The following is an 18,601-nucleotide window of genomic DNA, read 5'->3' on the forward strand; positions in this document are numbered from 1 at the left end:
GGCTCTCTGGGGTGGTGGCTAACCTTTCTGAGTCCTGAAGCTTTTCTACACAAACTCTCTTCTCATTGGATTCTAAACCAGAGCCTTTTATCACCCCTCCCTGGAGAGAAGTCATGAAGAAGGCAAATGCACTACGATAGGCGCTTTGATCCCCAGGGTGAAAGCTGTCCTGCATAATCCCAAACATTTTCTGGGGAGGCCAGGAAAAGATGATGTGTGTGTCTGGGCAGGGTGGTGCGGAGAGTGATGGGACACCAGGGAGGAGACCCCAGATCTCTCATAGGCAACCCTATGTTTGTCTCCAACTGACCTCCAGACCAACACCTACCAGGCCATACTTTCCACAGATGGGAGCAGGTCCTACGCCCTGTTTCTTTACCAAAATGGTGGCATGCAGTGGGATGTGACCCAGCGCCCAGGCAACCCGGTCCTCATGGGCTTCTCCAGGTAGGACGGAGATGGGCAGTCAGCACTGAACAGATACAGGAAGTGGTCCAGGGCAGGATTTTGGCTGCACACCCACTCCCAATCCCCCCAGGACAGGCTGTGAATCCTTCTTGCTGATGTTTCTGACTCACACCAACTCCAGCTCCCACTTCTTGCTGTTTCAAATTAAAAGATGCCCATTCACCTGACATTCTTTTTCCCAACCCAATCCCCAGGCTTCATGATAATTCCCAGAGCTTTGACCTTTCTGATTTCTACTGACATTAGCCAACCCCTCTTGACCTCTCAAGTATCATAGTAATACCAGCCAACATTTATTACACAAAATATTTAATATGCATTATTTTATCTAATTATCACAACCCATGAAGGAGATATTCTTTACTACCCATTCTACAGGTAAGAAAACTGAGGTAAAAATAGATCAGTAATTTGCCCAAAGTCACAGAGATGGAAGTGGCAAAGCAGGAACTTGCAACCAGATATTTGAGGCTGAAATCTGCCTTCCTGACTTCTGTTGGGCTGAGCATTAGTCCCTCATCTAGGGGCACCAACAGCTTGTGTGGGGTCAGTGGGAAAGACAGAGAGTAGAGGGAGAGAGCCATGGACGGGGCCATGGATTCCTGTGTGTGAAGGTGACTCAGTCTCTGACAACAGTTCTCAACCACTCTTTCGAGATGCTGGTGTGTGCAATCAATTGTAAAGGTCACATAATGTGTTACTGGTCATTGATGCAAATTCTCTTAGATGGTGTTCAGGGTTGCCCCTATAATTCTATTGCTTTCCCTTGCTTTTTCATGTGCTGTGAAAGAGAAAGAAGTTGAATTATTCCACTATCTAGGGATTGCCCACCCTCCTGAGTAGCCCATGGAGGTTGTCCCACCCATGTGCCTCACCTATCCTGTGGCAGAGAGGAGGAAAGTCAGGAGTCACTGCTCAGAGGCAGAGACTGGCTCTTAGCATCCCAATGTCCAGTCCCCTCCCCAGCCCTCTGTCCAATCCCCCCATTGAAGGAAACTCATCAGAAGAAGGCCTGAACCCTGTTGTGTGCACACCTCTGCCTTGTGCACACTTCTCGCAGTCAGTGGTCAGCTATAGAATAAATCGGAACCTTCCTTCCCTTTGCCCCACCCATCTCTGCCCTCCTGCTTGTTGCTGGGAGTCAGAGATGCCGGCTGCCTGATGAGCTGACTGTGTAATGACTGGTATCTAATGACTACCCACACTGAGTGATGGTCTGTCCCACTGGTGGCACGAATGTACAACTAGTCGACCCAGAGGAAAGACCCTGTGTGTGACGGAGGCGTGCGATTTTTTCCCTTTGCCTGCAGTGGAGACGGGCATTTTGAAAACAGCCCACTGACATCCCAGCCACTGTGGCAGAAGTATCTACCAGACCAATTCCTGAATTCCAACTCAGGTAAAAGTGCCACTTCTTCACACACGAGCTGGACTCCAATCCTCTCTGTCCTCAGCTCCAGGAGTCATGAGAGTCCTAGCGAGGCAGCCCTCTAGCATCTCCACCGCCCCAGGGCAGCCCTCTAGCATCTCCACCGCCCCAGGGCATCCCCCACACAATCTGACCCACAAGTACAATCAGGACTTGGCACTACCCAAGTGCATCTGATACCTTCTGTGCCATCACACAGCACAGTCCCAGCCGGAGTTATGTCTCCCTGGGATGAGCCAAAGCTCATCCAAAGCCAGGTCTCTCGGTGGGGGACCAGATCCGGAAAGTAAGGACAGGGCTGAGCCAGGAGGTGGGGATATGAATGGACCGTTAGGTCCAAGTGTCCTGTCCCAGGGCTGGAATAAGAACCCAGATGAGATCCCCGCAGGCAATCTACTGGGGGGGGAGATCCAGAAGTCTGACATTCAGCCAGTCATCATTTAATGAGCACCTGCTGTGTGCTAAAAGCCAGGAATAGGAAGGGGGCAGAGCAAAAAAGGAAAAAGACTGACTATGTTTGCTCTCAAGGAGCTCTCACTCTGTTAAGAAGGCCAGGGCTTCTGTACAAGGAGGCTCCACGGGACAGGACTCAATCTGTTGTCCAGAGGCCCCAACGGGACAGAGATTATAGTTCCCAAAATGTGAGTTGAATGAAGGACAGTTTAGCATTGGAAATCAGCCAGGTAGATTGTGAAGCATAAATCTACTTCTCTTTGCTCTGGGACAAGAGATTTTGGTACACGGAAGCTATGTCAATTCGTGGGTGCCATCTTGTGGAGAGAAGTGCCCTGTCAGATTCTGGGCCATTCTATCAAGACGCATCTTCTTGTGACCTAGAGGGCACAATACGATTGTGTGTGTGTGTGTGTGTGTGTGTGTTTTGGGGAAGAATATCTGATTTGTTTCCCATGATATCCGGCCATTGTAAAGAAGATAAAATAATTATTTTTTTAAAACCTTAACAAAATATAGTTATCTTGGCAATTTCTTCTTTTGTGTGGGAACAGGGTCAAAATCTAATACATTATGTCCTGTTGTGTCTTATTGGACTCTGGAGGCCCCTTCTCACTCCTGGCTTTTGGGGTAGGCAGTATGTAACCTATGGTTAAAACTTAAATTCAAACCCCTGGCAGGGAACTTGTTTGAAGTTACTAGTTACTTGTCCCTTCTGAGGATGGCTTCCGGGCCCAGAGGATACTTCCTCAGCCTCACGGTGCTGGAGCAAGCCCCCAGCTGGCTGTTGTCCTGTCTACTTTGGCAGTTTGTGCTGGGGGAGGGGGAGGGTCAGGGATGAAAGCCAAGGTCTGAGCTGGTGGCTGGTGGCGCCCCTTAGTGAGATAAAGGATACATGAGGAAGGACTAGTTTGGGGAGATGCGAAGGCACTGGAGTTCAGAGGGCAGATGGGAGGGTTGGAGGATTGGTGGACAGAAGCTCAGGGCTAGGGTCTGGCTCTGAGTGCATGCAGGTGAGTCTGCTCTGCCCAGCACTTGTCCCAGGGTTTCCCTCTAAGATCCAAGTTTTAAGGGCCTCTGGATGTCTCATAAAAGGGGCCACTCTGAACTGGGTCCTTTCCCTGGAGTTGCTGTCCAGAGTCGGGGTGGGGGGTGGTGGCATGCAGAATGTGCATTGATGAGTTAGGCTGCTAAAGCAGAGAGCTTGTGGCCAGAGGCCCTGGGATAACCACTCCTTCCTTTGCTGCTCTAGGCGCCCGGGGCCTGCAGGTCTATAGCCTACACGGGGAAGAAAGGCCCAACTACCGTCTCCAGTGCTTGCAGTGGCTGAAGAGACAGCCTCGGGGGCCCACATGGGGCTGGAACCAGATCTCCTGCCCTTGCTCCTGGCAGCAGGGACTATGGGACTTACGATTCCAGCCCATAAGCATGGGTGACGCCCCCTTCCTGTCTCCTGGGTCATCCCCGCCGCGCCCCATAAACCCACCCACCAACCCTCTGCTCGCACCTGACCTATCCCTTCCAGGACCCCTTCGCCCTGCCCGCCCCCCCCAACCCCTCACCCCATACCCGCCCCTACCCCACTCTCCAGACCTCTGGGCCTGAGCACGTCGTCCTTGCCGTCCTTGTCACAGGCTGGTGGGGACTCGGCGGCGGCAGGCACCTGTGCAGCTTCTCTTCCTGGCGCGGGGGCGTGTGCTGCCACTACGGGCCCTGGGGCGAGCTCCTCCAGGGCTGGACAGTGCATGCTCCTTGGCAATTTGGTACGTGTGCCTGCAGAAATCTCATCCCTGCCTTCTCTGAAGCTCTCTCTACTCTTCTCTGTCAGAGACCAGGCCTGGGCTCCCAGCCAAGCAGTGGGACCTGAAGAAAGAAGCCTTTTGTCCCCATTCCCTCCCAGCTGCCTCCCCTCTCTGGCCACTAATTTCCTGATCTTGTAACGTTGGGAAGATTCCAACATCCCTTCCAGCTGACCTCCCGGGGATTTACAATCCAGTGCCTCTTGCCCCATCTTCACTTGGCCCCCTAGCCCCAGACAAGAGTGGAGACTTCTCTCCAGGGAAGGAGAGGGGACCGAGTGCGACCCTGTCCCTCGGGACCCAGATCAGCTGACTGTCACCTCCCACAGAGACCCTCCAGATTTGCTAGAGAGCACAGGGTTGGGGGACCAGGGTACTGTGGCTCCCCCCTCTGTCCCCAGCCACCCCGCTACCTCTGACAATCACAGCAACCCCCATGGTTCCCCAGACCATCAGTCACGGCCTCCCAGGGGCACTCAGCCCTACCATTCTGGAGAGAAAGCCCTTGAGACACAGCCCCAATTCCCCCGGGTGCACCCCTGGGGCTCTGCTGCACACACAGTTCCGGCAAGCCTACAAGGGAGACAGTGACGGTCAATGGTCCAAGGCCATGGAGCGGGGCAGGATCTGCTCCAAGTTGGCCCAACTCCCGTGTCATCCTGCCTCACAAACCTTCCACCGGGCTCTGCAGGCCCTCTTTCTCCCTCCCACATGCCAATCTTTCCCCCAGACCAGGAGCTGGAGCCATGGGACTGGTGCTGCCGCTGGAACGACAAGCCGTCCTTCTGTGCCCTGTACCACCAAAGGCGGCCACGCATCGGCTGTGCTGGGTACCGGCCCCCGAGGCTCGGTGAGCCTGCTGGGGCCCCACAGGGCTGAGGCCGGGCCACAGGGGAGGGACAGCAAGCTTCCTGGGGCAGGGCCATGGCCACCAAGTGGAGATGGTTTAGTGTGTGGCCGGAGGCAAACAGGGGCTTTGTACCTGGTGTTGGGAAAAGGGCCGGGGGGCGGGGATAATGATGTGAATTTGGGCAGCAGCACAAAAGTGCAAGAGGGCTCTGGGGATGGTTCTCTACTCCATGAACGTCTCCCAGGCTTGAGTCCGTCTGGAGGCAGTGGGGGAATCCCAGATCCTTCCCTGGCCAGTCGTGCCATTGTGGTCTCTTCCTTTCTTCCAGCCTGGATGTTTGGGGACCCTCACATCAGCACCTTGGATGGTGTCAACTTCACCTTCAATGGGCTGGGGGACTTCCAGCTGGTCCGGGCTTGGGATGGAAACTCCTCGTTCCTGCTGCAGGGCCGCACCGCCCAGACTGGCTCCGCCCAGGCCACCAACTTTATCGCCTTTGCAGCTAAATATGACACCAGCCAAATGAACCCCATCACAGTAAGTGAGGCAGGGGCCCCAAGGAGGAGAGGAAGAAGGAGGAAGTGGATGGGACAGCAGGGAGGGAGGACATGTCTGGCCAGTGTAGTGGTTCAAGAGTCAACCCTAGAGACAGTGGGATTCAGGTCAGAGCTCCATCAGTCATGTGATCCTGAAGAAATGACGGAACTCCCAGTGACTCAGTTTTCTTGTAGCAAAATGGGGAGAGTAAAATTACCTACCTCACAGGGCTCTTGTGAGATTTAAATGAGATCATCTGAGAAATGTTGGAGAGGGCTGTCACTGAGATGGTCACAGTCCCTTTAAAGGTAGCTGACACCAGGGAGCTCCAGCCCGGCCCCGGCTGAGCCCTCTAAGCCCTGAGCTAGCACAACCTTGTCATCCCTCTACCTCCCTCTTCCTCCAGGGCTTGGGTCCAAACTCTCTGCAGCCTTCTTTCTCAGCCTCTGGGCCCACCTGCAGGTCAGTCTTAGACCCCCTCCAATTCCCCATCCAGGTCCGATGGCTCCTTAAGCCCGATGACACAATCCACGTGCAGGTCAATAACCAGACTGTGACATTTGAGACTAACCATGAAGCCCCAGAAGGTAGGCTGGGAGCAGCCATCAGCCCCCTTCTGCTTCCCTGGGTCAAGCTTCAGTGGGGGCGCCCAGTGCCTGGGAGCAGCGTGGAGGCAGGGGCATGGGGCGGGGAGGGCAGGGAAGCGGTCAGCAACCCCGCTTCACCCACTCTTCTTTCAGCAGCTGGACCTGGGTGGCTTCTTCACCTAGGAGCCAGACATTGGGCTTTCCCTCCACACGTCTCTCCTTCCTCCAGGGCAGTGATAGCCTCGTGCCCATCTCTAGTTCCCAGGAAGGAGGGGGTGTCCTGTGAGTTTGGCTCTGGGCCACCAGAGAAGGTATCCCAAGGCCACACCCAGATCTGCTCTCGGAGTCTCCCCTCTGCACCTTGACCCTTCACTACTGCTAAGTCTTGGGCCCACAGGGTTACAATGCTGGTTTCTTCCTCTTCTGCCTCCCAACCTTCCAGGCCGGGAGATGTTCAACACCACTGGCATCATCGTGACCCGCAATGGCTCTCTGGTGTCAGCCACCTTTGATGGGACCGTGACCATCTCAGTGATTGCCCTCTCCAACATCCTCCATGCCTCCTGCGGCCTCCCGGAGGCGTATCGAAACCGCACAGAAGGCCTCCTGGGTGAGAAGCAGGCAGGATTCTGAGTCTGAGGCAGTGGCAGCAGAAAGAGCAGGGGCCCCAGACCACAGGCAGCTGCCAGTCCAGTTGGCCCGTGGGTGTCCCAGGCTGAGCTGCTCTTCCTCGGCCTCCTGGGAACAGAACCCTGAGGCTGTGCAGAGGTGGGGAGGGATGAGAGCTCTCTTCAGCTTGCTTTCAGCCTCACTTTTTGTCATCGTGAATCTCCGGTTCCAGGACAGCTGAGGGGGCTTTGAGGATGGGCTCTGGGGAAGGTAGAGCCAGCAGCTGCCCGTTCCCTGCCTCCAGCCCCACTTCCGCTCCCTTCTTCCTCCATTTACCCCTCCTCCATCCCTGAGACAGAGGGGCGGGCTATGAGGTACGGTCTTCCCTGCTCCCCCTGCCCCCCGAAAGGACCGAACCGAGAATAAGCGCAACTGGAAGAGGCTTCCCAGGCCCCCTCCCCTCCGTCATACCCTGAGTGTGCCCCACTGGATGCTCCCCAGGGAAGGGGAGAGCCACAGACCTAGGGTGGCTGACCTCCTACTCTGACCCTCAGGAGTCTGGAATGATAATCCAGATGATGACTTCAGGATGCCCAACGGCTCCACCATTCCCCGCGATAGCACCGAGGAGTTGCTTTTTCAATACGGAATGACCTGTAAGTCTGGGCCTCAGAGTCCTCAGGGTAGAAGAGGCCGAGCTGGGATGAAGGAAGCATTGCCTCCCTCAGCCTGTGGGAGCCAGACCTCCATCCTTTGTGAGGGAGAGGTGGAAAGGCCAGGAGAAAATGCTGAGGATTCTGGGGGCCCCCCAGATTTGTTCCCTCCAACCCTATTTCAGCTGCGTTTCTCTTTCTGGAAGAGAAGACAAGGTGGCCCTCACTCACTAGAGTAGGAATTTGCAGCCTTAAAAGCCAGAAGTCACTCCTTCCCTCAGTATCTCCTTCCCTCGCCCCAAGGCGTGTAGAGTGAGAGTAAGGGGTAGACACGGCCAAAATCATAACTGGAGACCCATCCCTGCTCCCCCTGCCATTGCCTCCATGTGTTATAGGGGAAATCAGTGACACAAGCCTCCTTGGCAAGAGAGATGACCACCTGCCTTCCAACTTCATCCCTATCTTCTTTTCCCAATGGAGGAGAAACGAAAGCTCGGATGACAAGCTGGTCTCCATGTGTGATGGAGACAAACAGTGCATCTATGACAGCCTGGCCATAGGAAACACAAGCACTGGCCTGAGCACTAAGATGCTCTTCAGAAAGTACCAGAAGATGAACACCACCCTCAGTAAGTGGCATAAAGCGGAGGGAGGTGTGGGCGGGGTCAGCTGGCAGATGAGGAGCAACCCCTTCATGACATTTCTTCAAGCTGCACATTCAAATAAATTAACAGATTCTTTCACTCTGTAATTCCTCCCACGACTCTCTAGCTCACTCTGTGGTGATGACTTTCAAAGCCCTTTCCAACATGACCCCAGTAGCAGTCAAACTCCTCCTCTACTTCTCCCCGCCCTGCTCCCTCTACTTCAGCCCCACTGGCTTCTCTGTGTTCTTCAAACACACCAGGCTCACTCCTGACTCCAGACTCTACACATGCTGTTCTCTGCCCAACCCCCTTCCTCCAGACCAGCCCCATGCTCACCCTTCACCCCCTTCAAGGCTCTACGCAAATCGAGTTGCCTTCTTAGCAATGCCTTTCTTGGCTAGCCTTCTAAAATTTCACATTCACCCATACTTCCTGTTCACCTTCCCTGCTTTGTTTTTCCTCCTTAGCACTTACAACTATCTAGCATATTTTCTAATTTTCACAGGTATCTATTTTTATTATTTGTTTCCTACTGTGTCCTCACTACCTAGAACAGAGACAGCCATATAGTAGGTGCTCAATAAAGGTGTTAAGTGACTGACTGAATGAATGAATAATGACATGGAAATAGCCTTTCCACTGTATTCCTCTATTTCCTGACATCTGGAAATTAGCCCATCTGGAGATTAGCCTGACCATTTCCAGCCCTCTCCCAATGGGAAAACTCTGTGGTGGTCTGAATAACCCTAGTCTCTGATTCACATTATACCATGCCCAGCATAGCACTCTGATTAGGAAGGAACTTGACCTGACCCCATCTTGGGGGGGAAGATAAAGAGAAGCTAATAGAACCCCGTCCCACTCTACAGAGATCTGAAGGCAGGTACACGGAATAATTCCTGCTTCCAGAGGTGGATCAGAGCCCTGAGAACACCTCACACGAACAAGAAGACTAGACAAAGAGAGAGGAGGCCTGTGAAGCAAGAAAGTGTCTTGCCCCAAACCTGGAATCCCCTCTTTGTGTTTCAGATAAGTACCCACCCTTTATCACGGGTGAGCATGTGCTGGAAGCCCACATGGGGCAGACCACGCGGGTTCAGTACACTAGCCACTCTAAGAGCATCACATTCACTTTGAGGAACAGCAGCACTGACTTCAGGATCTTTGGTAAGAGCGCTTGGCTGCTTACGAGGTCAGAGTCAAGCTGGAGGTAATTTGGCATCATTACACGCTGGGGAACTTCATGGCACTTTTCCATCAGTATATCCAGGACCAACATTTCTGAGAAGGAGCCCTCTGATTCAGATAGGTGTCCCCAGTGAATCACAGTGATGGCCTTCTGGCAATCTGGCCAGCTAGCTATGCTGCTTCGGAGCCCATACAAGTGATTCAAAGGTCATTTCACCTCAAATCCAATGACATGCAATCATCTTTAGCCAGCTTTATGAAATCACCAAATTATTAGAATAAAGTCTAACAATTTAAAAAATACTAATCTACAGCATTTTCAAGTCTCTTAAAAGAAGGATATAAGGTGGAACAGGGTTTAAAGATACAAATACCTTCATCCGGTACGTTTCTCATTATTTTTATGTTGGCCAACGATGTTTGCCTCGTGGCTTTTCCGTGCTGGGACCAAGCAAAGCCTCATTCTCCCTGTCAGTAATGGTGTGGCGACCCCCAGTCCTATAACCATGATCTGGGTCAAAAAGTCAAAGCCCACAGGATGCAACCTACCTTCTGTGGCCAGCACCAATTATGCTAGTGACTGATCTTTGCTAAACCAAATCCATCGGGGACCTTACTTGAAGCTCAGAGCACCCCTCTCCGCCTCATTTTCTTTCTGTGCGTTAGAAGGACTTCTTTGTGTGCACCCTCCCCGGTGCTAACCAATGGCATCAGGAGATTTTCCTCCTCCCTGGGCTCCTCTCCTGCAGAGGGACAGCCTGGAAGTTACTCTTGTCTGTCCCCTACTACCAACAACTCTCAAACCTCTGTGTTAAGGAGACTTGCTTATTTTCTTGGACACTGTAAGTAAGACAGGTTTGGATCAGAAGAGTCCTTGCTGATATGTAGCAATGTTTTCACTGAGTCTGGTGTCAAAGGTCTACAAAGTGTGATGGGTGGGCAAGAAATCAGGGCAATGGGTGGGGCTGCTGGGAAGGGGAAACCAGTTTCGTGTGCAGTGTAGCTTGGAGCAGGGGCAGGAAGATCCTAGCTTTATGGCCTTATTCTCTATCCCCTCCTGGATGTCCCAGCCTGAGGCAGGCACAGGCATGGTTGCCCTTTGGGGTCTCTTCAGGGGGCAAGTGCCTTCCTCTGTGTGGAGTCCCACCCTTCAATCACTTAGTGGGGCTCATGCTACCTCCAGCTTGGCGCGTGACCGGGATCGTTCCAGGAAACCAGCCTAGCTCGAGGAAAAGCCTGATGACATTTGAGGGGTGATCTGAGAGAGGTGGGGGAAGGCCAACATGAGCACTCGGGCTGTCAGATGCCAGGATGTGTCAGACCGCACAACAGTCAAGGCTCCCAGCTCTCCATGGTCTTGTCTTCCCTGGGGCAGAGAATGGGACACTGCTATGGACGCCAAAGTCGTTGGAACCATTTGCTCTGGAGATTCTAGCAAGAAACGTCGAAGACAACTTGTCATCTGTACTCCAGCCAAAGACAGTGGTCTGTGCCTGCAGGAATGAGAGCCAGTGTGTATACAATCTGACCAGCCGGCTGGGCGGTTCCTCCCTGGAGGTGAGTGTTGGGAGGAGCAGGGGAGGGAGGTCTCCTTGTAGAGGGGAAAGGCAGTGGGAACTGAAGGGATGTCATACTTCAGTCCCACTGTGGTAACGTGTTTGTTGGGAGCTGTGGTAGGCGAGGAGTGTCAACACCAATCTCAGGTTTTTATCTCCTAGCTCCCATTCTGCCAGGTTTACAGGAAACATCTACCTCAGCATCCTTTAAAACTCCCCAGGGGTCCCCAGCTTCATAGTTCTAAAGACTCATTTATTTATTTGAGAGAGAGAGAAAGCAAGTTGGCGGAGGAGCAGAGGGACAGGAAAAGAATCTCAAGCAGACTCCCTGCTGAGCAGGGAGTCCAACCGGGGCCTTGATCTCACGACCCTGAGATCATGACCTGAACCGAAATCAAGAGCTGGGTGCTTAACCGACTGAGTCACTCAGGCACTGCCCCTCTTCCCCCCACCCCAGACAGTTCCATGGTTCTAGAACAAGGCATGGAGAAGTAGGGGCAGAAAGGCATCGTTGTGGTCCCTGGGCATGAGACTATACAGGTCACAGGTTCCATGTTCCCTCTTCTTTGGTCCCAGGGAGGTGCTCTCTGGCTTCTGTGCCCCACTCAGACACAGAAAACCCAAGTTCCCATCTGCCCAGAAGCACCACACAGCCATTTCTCTCTGGGGTCTCTTCATTATGGTGTTGGGAAGAGAGGGGCATGATGAGCCCAAACCCTTTTGTTTTCTCTTTTACTGTCTCCTTCCAGCTAAAAGAAGAATCTCTTCATTTTGTAGAAAATCTTTATTTATACGAGTCTTAACCAAGACAGCTGGACTCAGTCAATGAATCTTGCCCCCTTTCTTTTTTAAAAATTTTGTTTTGTTTTTCTTATTTTGTTTGGGTTGTAAAGCAGGAGCCATAAAGGAAAGTGTTTGGCTGGCAGTACCCCACAACCCCCTTCAGCCCTTACACACAGCCTTCTCCTCAAGAATGAGCAAAGAATTCCTACTTGAATGGGGTAGAGGTAGAGGACCCCGGGGGTAGAAGACGGGAATTAAGGTTCTGACTGTGAGAAACAGGTTAAAATCAATATATTATTTTAGGTATCCCAAAATACCCAGTCTTGGAAGTAGAAAGTGTTGGGGGGGTTGCATTTTAGGGAGATTTCTAGAGTCATCTCCGTAGAGGTGCCAGAATAGAGAGGCCAGGAAGCTGGACAAGGTTTGGGGACTCAAAACCTGCCTGCACCATTTTTCCGGTTGCTGTGTGTTCTCACAGTGCTTAGCAGTGTGGCTCTGCCTTCTTGGTTGAGGAGTCAGCAAGGGAAGATGGAGCAGGAAACTGAGCTTCTGTAAGATCCAGTTTTCAAGGGATAGTAGAGTATTTATTTAGCCCCTGTCCTACTCTAAAAAGGGCTTCTGGCAAGGAGATATGGTGTGGCTGAGATCCCAGGGCTGGCACCAGATGGAGGGGCCAGGGGTAGGGGTGTGGAGGGAGGAAAGGCCCGGGGAGGCCCAGTGGGCTTGGCAAGGATATACAGGACCACAGCCTGGTCAAGAAGGTGCTCAGTAGATGCTGGCAGAATTAAGACAAGGACTCGAGGTCCATGGGTTCTCAGACCAGAGGGGTCAGTACAGAAACACCCAGAAGCCTTCAGTGGTCCAGCCTCCTGGCTACCTGGTAATCAGCAACCCGTTCCAGGTAGCCGGCTGCAAGTGTGACGGGAACACCTTTGGCCACTACTGCGAACATTCCAAGAACCTCTGTGAGGAGCCTTGCTTCAAGAGTGTGCGGTGCATTCCTGGGAAGGGCTGCGAGGCCTGCCCTCCACACTTGACTGGGGACGGGCGTCACTGTGCAGGTGAGCTGGAGACAGGGCCCCGGCAGGAGGAGGCTCTGGGGACAATGGATGCCAGCAGGGCCTGGGGCATGGGGCAAACCATTTCTCTCCCTTTTCCAGCAAGTGTTTAGAATACTCAATATAGTTGGCTATGGTAAGGAGGTCAGGATGTCCAGGGAGGTGTGAGGCTGAAGGAGAAGAGATTGTGCACTCCCCGGGGGAGTGGCCGGGGGTGGGCAGGCTGCGGTCCTGATGGGGGAAACCCAGGGCAAGAGACTGAAGATGGGCTGATGGGGGGCGGGGCAGGGCAAAGCAGACGTCCAGCCGCAGCCTGGGAGCCAGAGGCAAGCTGGGGCTCTCAGGCTTCTCGTGTATCTTCAGAGACACAAAGCTCAGAATTTCCACATCTCAGTTGGGACCTCTAGGGGGCTGCCATGGGCATCTGGTGGCAAGGTTGAGTCCTCTCTTTTGAGTCTTCCTCCCATTCCCTGTTCCTTGACCTCTGAGCCAGAGTCCTGCTGAGGGTGATCACCGGGAGGCCTTCACTAAGCCCCCTACAGTGCTAGGAGGAATTCTAGAGGCCCCCATGTCTTCTGAGAGGCCAGAGCGGGTAGAATATAAGGCAGAAGAAGGAATGGAAGTGCGGAAAGCAGATGTGCCGTTCTCTCAGCAGAAGTGGGAGAATACCGATCTGGCAGAGGAACTTTCTGGAAAAGGGAGAAGGATAGTTCAGGGTTCAGAGCAACTCAGAAGCAGAATGTGGACTGAGTGAGCTTTGGAGAGAAAGAAACCAAGCCCATCCTAGAAGGAGCTTTCTGTGGGCTGGGGCCCCCCAAGTGCTGCCTGACCTTGTCTGCTGATCCCACCCCATGCTCGCTCCACAGCTCTGGAGACCTCTCCCCTCTGCCAGAACAAGTCCTGCCCTGTGAATTACTGTTACAATCAGGGACACTGCTATGTCTCCCAGGCGCTGGGCTGCCAGCCTGTTTGCACCTGCCCCCCGGCCTTCACAGATACCCGTTGCTTCGTGGCTGGGAACAACTTCACTCCAACGCTCCATCAAGGTAACTCTAGATGCCTTCTGCCTCCACAATTCTCTCACCCTGAGGGGAGACGAGGGACCTGGGTGGGCGAGCAGAGCTTGGTTCCTCCAGCTCACAGGGCAGAACCTCAGATCTTTCTCAGGTGGGCCAAAGTTTCCAGCTCTGGGAGCAGGTGGCAGTGGGAGGAGAGGGGGAGTCGGGAGGGGGGCAGCTGCCACAGCACGAATCCCAGGCCTCAGCAGTGCACTGAGGAAAGACTGGATGTGGCCTCGTGGCCCAGAGAGTCAAGAGTCAGGAACCCTTGACCATAGTTGGAAGGGCCCTAGGTTGAGGGTCAGCAGACTCAGCCCTTTCTCCTGATTCCTCTGGTGACTTTCTGTCACCGTAGGATTGGTCGGTCTCCCTAACTTGGCCCAATGATCTTTTCGGGTGAGTCTATGTAAACTGTGAGGTTATTGTGAATCTGCTTCTCCCATTTCCAGACCTTCCCTTAAGAATCATCCAGCTCTGGGTCAGTGAAGAAGAAAATGCCTCTGTGACAGATGTCAATGCCTCGGTCAGTGTGCAGGCCAGCTCTGGATGGGGGAGGGGGCTCTTGGCCAGTTGAGGTCAGAGTCTTAGCCCTCACTATGTGTTCTGCAGCTAGCCATCCCTCTAGATTCAGTTCCCAGAGGAGGCCGGAGCCTCCTGCCCTGGCGAAGCCTGGGGGTGAGGAAGGCAGGAAGCCCCAGGACAGAGATCTCCAAGAGGACTGGAATAACCAGACTACGGTCTAGGGGGGCCAAGTCCCCCCAACCTCTCCTTCTAAGTGTTCTTAGAGACCTGCACTAGGGTATCGTATGGTAGAAACACAGAAAGGCATTTCACTTCCAGGAAGCCTTCCCAGACTTCCCAGAGGGAACCAGCAGCTCTCTCTTCTTGGCTCCTAGGCCCTTGTCCATTCCTCAACCACAGGCAAAGTCACACGGTAGCTGAATTACTGAGGCTCTTGAATCCTACACACCCAGGTTCAAATCCTTGCTCTACCATTCCCCAGAGCAGATGTAATCACGAAACAAATTATTTGCTGTCTCATCCACAAAGCAGAAATAATAATAGTACCTATGTCTGCGGGCTGTGTCAAGGTTTAAATGATAATGTATGTAAAGAATTCACCACGGTGTCTAAAATACAAGTGTTCAAAAATTATAATAAGAAGTATTATTACTACTGCTACTGTCACAGCACTCTACACTCCGTGAGGTAAAGTCTTCTGTCGCTCGCCTATTGACCCCGCCCCCCAGCTCCTGACTGTCCCTGAGGTCTGGCTACACATAATCAGTGCTCACTATCCATGTGGGGAGAGAATAAGTGGGTGAACCAGGGAACAGAGGCAAATGTAGGGACCATTCATCTCAGATTCTCCCCTTGTCATTGGACTCAGGAAGGTAGGCCAAGTCCTTCACTCACCAACAAACTCTGACTGAGCAGGGACCCATGCTGGTCAGCAGGCTAGGCTGGGGTGTGGGGCTGCAGAATGGGATGAGAAGCATTCTACTGGTCCTGGTGCTCATGTGCAAAGAAGGAGCCAGGCGGGGATAAATAACCACAGTACAGTGGAAGGGGTCTCCTCCTTGGACTGGGCCTTACTCTCACTTCCCCACCCCCATCCTCTGCCCTAGGTGGCCTATAGATTGCGCAACCTGAATGTGTGGGCCTTTCTCCGGAACAGTGAAGTGGTACCAAGGTAAGTGGGACTGTCCCCACCGGGTCCCCAGGTCTTGTCCCTCTACTTCCACCCTTCGTGCCTCACTGTACCCCTCCCACACAGTGATTCTGAGACAGCGCTGGCGTCCGGAAGTTTACTCAGACGCTGGAGGATCATCTCGGAGTTCCAGTACCTCCCTCAGGGTCCTGTCATCGACTTCCTCAACACCCAGCTGCTGGAGGCAGTGGTGGTGGCATTCTTACCCCAGGCCTCGTGGAGGCGGTGGAATAGAAGCAAGGGGCCCAGGACCGATGTGAACTTCCACCCCATCTCCAGAGAAGATGTGAAGAGTTTGTTAGCTTGTGAGTCACTGTCCTGGGGATGGTCACAGGGAGAACTGAAGGAGGAGGTACACGGGGAAGGCTATCCCAGATCTTCAGCCCATGCAACCCATGGTGGAATGGTTTTCAGAGAAGCCAGAAGGAAGTAATATAGGTTTTCTGCTGGTGATTTTTGAGAGAGATTGTTAAACATTTGAGCCCACCAGCTTTCTAGGTTCAAGAGCAGGAGCACAAAATCCTGCTTGATGAATCCCCAGGGAGACAGTTTCACTGAGCAGTGACTCTAATGGCCACCTTCTTGACCATCGCTGCTGATGGCTTTCTTTCTTTTAATAAAATTGTTAATGATTTTGTTAAAATACCACTGCACTTTATAAACATAAACAGGGACATCTCTTTTGCCTTTGCCCTCCAGCTAGAGGATATTAAGTAGAAGGCTGGAGACCTGGCCAAGGGACAGAGATTTCCCCTCCTTGAAAGGTACAACCCTGGGCAAAAGTCATCCCCAACCCAAGACTTAACACCCCTACATCTGGAAAATGAGCTGGGATTTCTGAGGTCCCCTTTAGCTGGAATGGTCCCTGATTATCCTGGAACAAGAATGAGATCAGTTGGTAAGCACACCAGAGAAGGAAGGGAATAAACCACCCTATTTTGGGAGTGAGACAGAGAACAGGTCAGTGACCACGCCAAACCCAACAGAAGCCGCTGTGTGACTGGAGGGTGGGACCAAGCAAGAATTTCTGCTCAGACACAGGCTGTGCCTCCTCCCTCCTTGGGACAATCCTCCAACTACTTTGTGTATGTGTAGTAAGGCGTTAGGGCTGGGGATAAGGGAACAACCAAGCCAGACGTGACTATGCCTTTTGTTAAAGAAAACAAACCAAAACCCCCCAGTAATTTTTATTATATAAGCACAATGTGTTTCTTGTATAAACTTGAGGAAACACAAATTAACAAAAAGAAAAGAAAAAAGTCACCTGTATTTCCAATCCCCAAAGGCAAGTCCATTTTTGCACATGGCCTTCTAAATGTTCTTCTATGCATAGGAATCTCCACACATACCAATATTTTTTATAATAAAAGGATCAAGTAGGGCAACCCTCTTGGGTCCCCTCCCTCTTCAGGAGCTTTGTACTAAGGCTCAACAAACTGCTTTGTTGCCCACCAAAAAAAGGGGAGGGGATCAGTAGTACCTATTGTTTGATAACCTCATTACTTAAGCAATTGTGAACATATTATTTTTTGTATTGTGTATGTATTCCCATTTGATATATTATTTTATCACACATTTTAATATAGTGTGCTATATTTTATTTATTTTATTTTAAGATTATTTATTTTAGAGAGTGAGCAAGAGCAGGGAGCAACAGAGGGAGAGGGAGAGGGAGAGAATCTCAAGTAGGTTGCACACTGAGCCTGATGAGGGGCTCGATCTCACGACCCTGAGATCATGACCTGAGCCAAAATCGAGAGTTGGACGCTTAGCTGACCGCACCACTCAGGCGCCCCTAGTGTGCTGTATTTTAAACAGAATGTTCTACCATAGTGACCGTGTATTGAGTGCTCACTGTGTTAGGCAATGTAATGAACACACTAGTATATATTCTGTCCTTTAGAATTCGCAGCAAGGTAGGTCCTAAGATTATGATTTCCTTTTAAAGATAAAGAATCTGAAGCTGAAGGAGTTAAGGAATTTCCCCCAAAGCACACAACTAGTTAGTAGTAGAGTTTGAATTTCAGCTTGGGTCTGGTTTACTTCAAAGCACATGCTCTTAACCAATGCATTTTCCACCCCATGGTGCTTACCAGTTGTAAAATATCCCTTATTTAATGCAATCCCGCATATTAGACCCGTTGCTACTACACACTGTGCTTCTCCTGACTTCCATGAATGCACGCATTGGTGTGCTTTTCCAGTGGCTCCTCAGGGTAAATGCCCGAGAACAGAAACCTTGATGGGAGAGGTGTCGATTTGGGGTTACTGATTGCTCTGCCCGCTCACCCGTGTCCTTCCTGGCAGTGAACGTGAGCGTGCTGAAGAATTACTTCAACTGCACTGGCTACAAGGACTACAAACTGGTCTACAGTCCCCAGAGTGGCCTCACCTGTGTGTCCCCATGCAGTGACGGCTACTGTGAGCATGGAGGCCAGTGCCAGCACCTGCCCCAAGGGCCCCGCTGCACGTGAGTTGGGGAGAGGGCAGGAGGAGCCGAGCTGGTGGACTCCAGCCGGGGAGAGATACTGCAAGGGCCCCCAAAATGACATGGTCCCTTGTGGGGTCTCAAAGTTAGGGCAGAGCTTCCTTTACAACAAAGAGAGCCGGGATCATGGAAAAGGCAGGTGAGTGCTTACTCTGTGTGGAGAATAAAGATGCTACATTATCTCTGAAACTCAAACTTAGCCACTGGGTAGGCATTAGTGCCATTTTAGAGGAAAAAAACAGGTGAAGAACCCGCCCCATGTAGCTGGCAAGTTCAGTAGGGGGTTGTGGGTTCCAAAAGCAAACTCTTCCACCCGATTTGGCTTCTGGGGTGAACATTCTGCTGTCTCCTTGTGGGAAAGGCACACACTGCTTTGTGTCTAGGCCTGGCCCTGCCCTTCGTTAGGAGCACCCGTCGGGGGAGGCCCTCTCAAACAGGCATCTTAGGACCCCGTGATTTGTCAGCTGTCTGAGGGCCTCTTGTGAGGGGAGCACACTGAGTCTACAGGCCAGCTAAGGAGAAGAAGGGCAGTGCAACCCTGGGGCCCTTGAGGTGCATTGGTGCCCTGGGTCTTCCCTTGTGTCCACTACAACCCCCAATCCCCCCCTGCCACCCAACAAGCCTTCTCCCATCCCAGGTCCGAGGAGGGCTGGGAGGAGCTGGGGGTCCTATCTGCACCTGCTCGCCAGCCGCCGGCCCCACCCCGCCGGCCAGGTGCAGCTGCCCG

At 52.4% G+C, this 18,601-nt stretch overlaps 1 protein-coding gene across 2 annotated transcripts in view; it reads left to right on the forward strand.

Moving 5' to 3' along the window:
* MUC4 (mucin 4, cell surface associated) overlaps positions 1 to 18,601 on the forward strand; it is a 54,877-nt gene that overhangs the window by 35,604 nt on the left and 672 nt on the right. For both annotated transcript variants that reach the window (XM_047734441.1, XM_047734450.1), the window contains 18 exons: positions 317 to 447; positions 1,779 to 1,867; positions 3,603 to 3,782; positions 3,985 to 4,113; positions 4,880 to 4,999; positions 5,328 to 5,536; positions 6,033 to 6,123; positions 6,566 to 6,733; positions 7,287 to 7,388; positions 7,781 to 8,014; positions 9,062 to 9,199; positions 10,596 to 10,777; positions 12,461 to 12,620; positions 13,484 to 13,663; positions 14,125 to 14,198; positions 15,304 to 15,368; positions 15,453 to 15,691; positions 17,694 to 17,856. In XM_047734441.1, the coding sequence (XP_047590397.1) occupies positions 317 to 447; positions 1,779 to 1,867; positions 3,603 to 3,782; positions 3,985 to 4,113; positions 4,880 to 4,999; positions 5,328 to 5,536; positions 6,033 to 6,123; positions 6,566 to 6,733; positions 7,287 to 7,388; positions 7,781 to 8,014; positions 9,062 to 9,199; positions 10,596 to 10,777; positions 12,461 to 12,620; positions 13,484 to 13,663; positions 14,125 to 14,198; positions 15,304 to 15,368; positions 15,453 to 15,691; positions 17,694 to 17,856 (2,654 nt within the window). The remainder of the gene's footprint in view (positions 1 to 316; positions 448 to 1,778; positions 1,868 to 3,602; positions 3,783 to 3,984; positions 4,114 to 4,879; positions 5,000 to 5,327; positions 5,537 to 6,032; positions 6,124 to 6,565; positions 6,734 to 7,286; positions 7,389 to 7,780; positions 8,015 to 9,061; positions 9,200 to 10,595; positions 10,778 to 12,460; positions 12,621 to 13,483; positions 13,664 to 14,124; positions 14,199 to 15,303; positions 15,369 to 15,452; positions 15,692 to 17,693; positions 17,857 to 18,601) is intronic.

This window comes from Lutra lutra, chromosome 1, assembly GCF_902655055.1.
Source record: "Lutra lutra chromosome 1, mLutLut1.2, whole genome shotgun sequence".
In the NCBI taxonomy this organism is placed as follows: domain Eukaryota; kingdom Metazoa; phylum Chordata; class Mammalia; order Carnivora; family Mustelidae; genus Lutra; species Lutra lutra.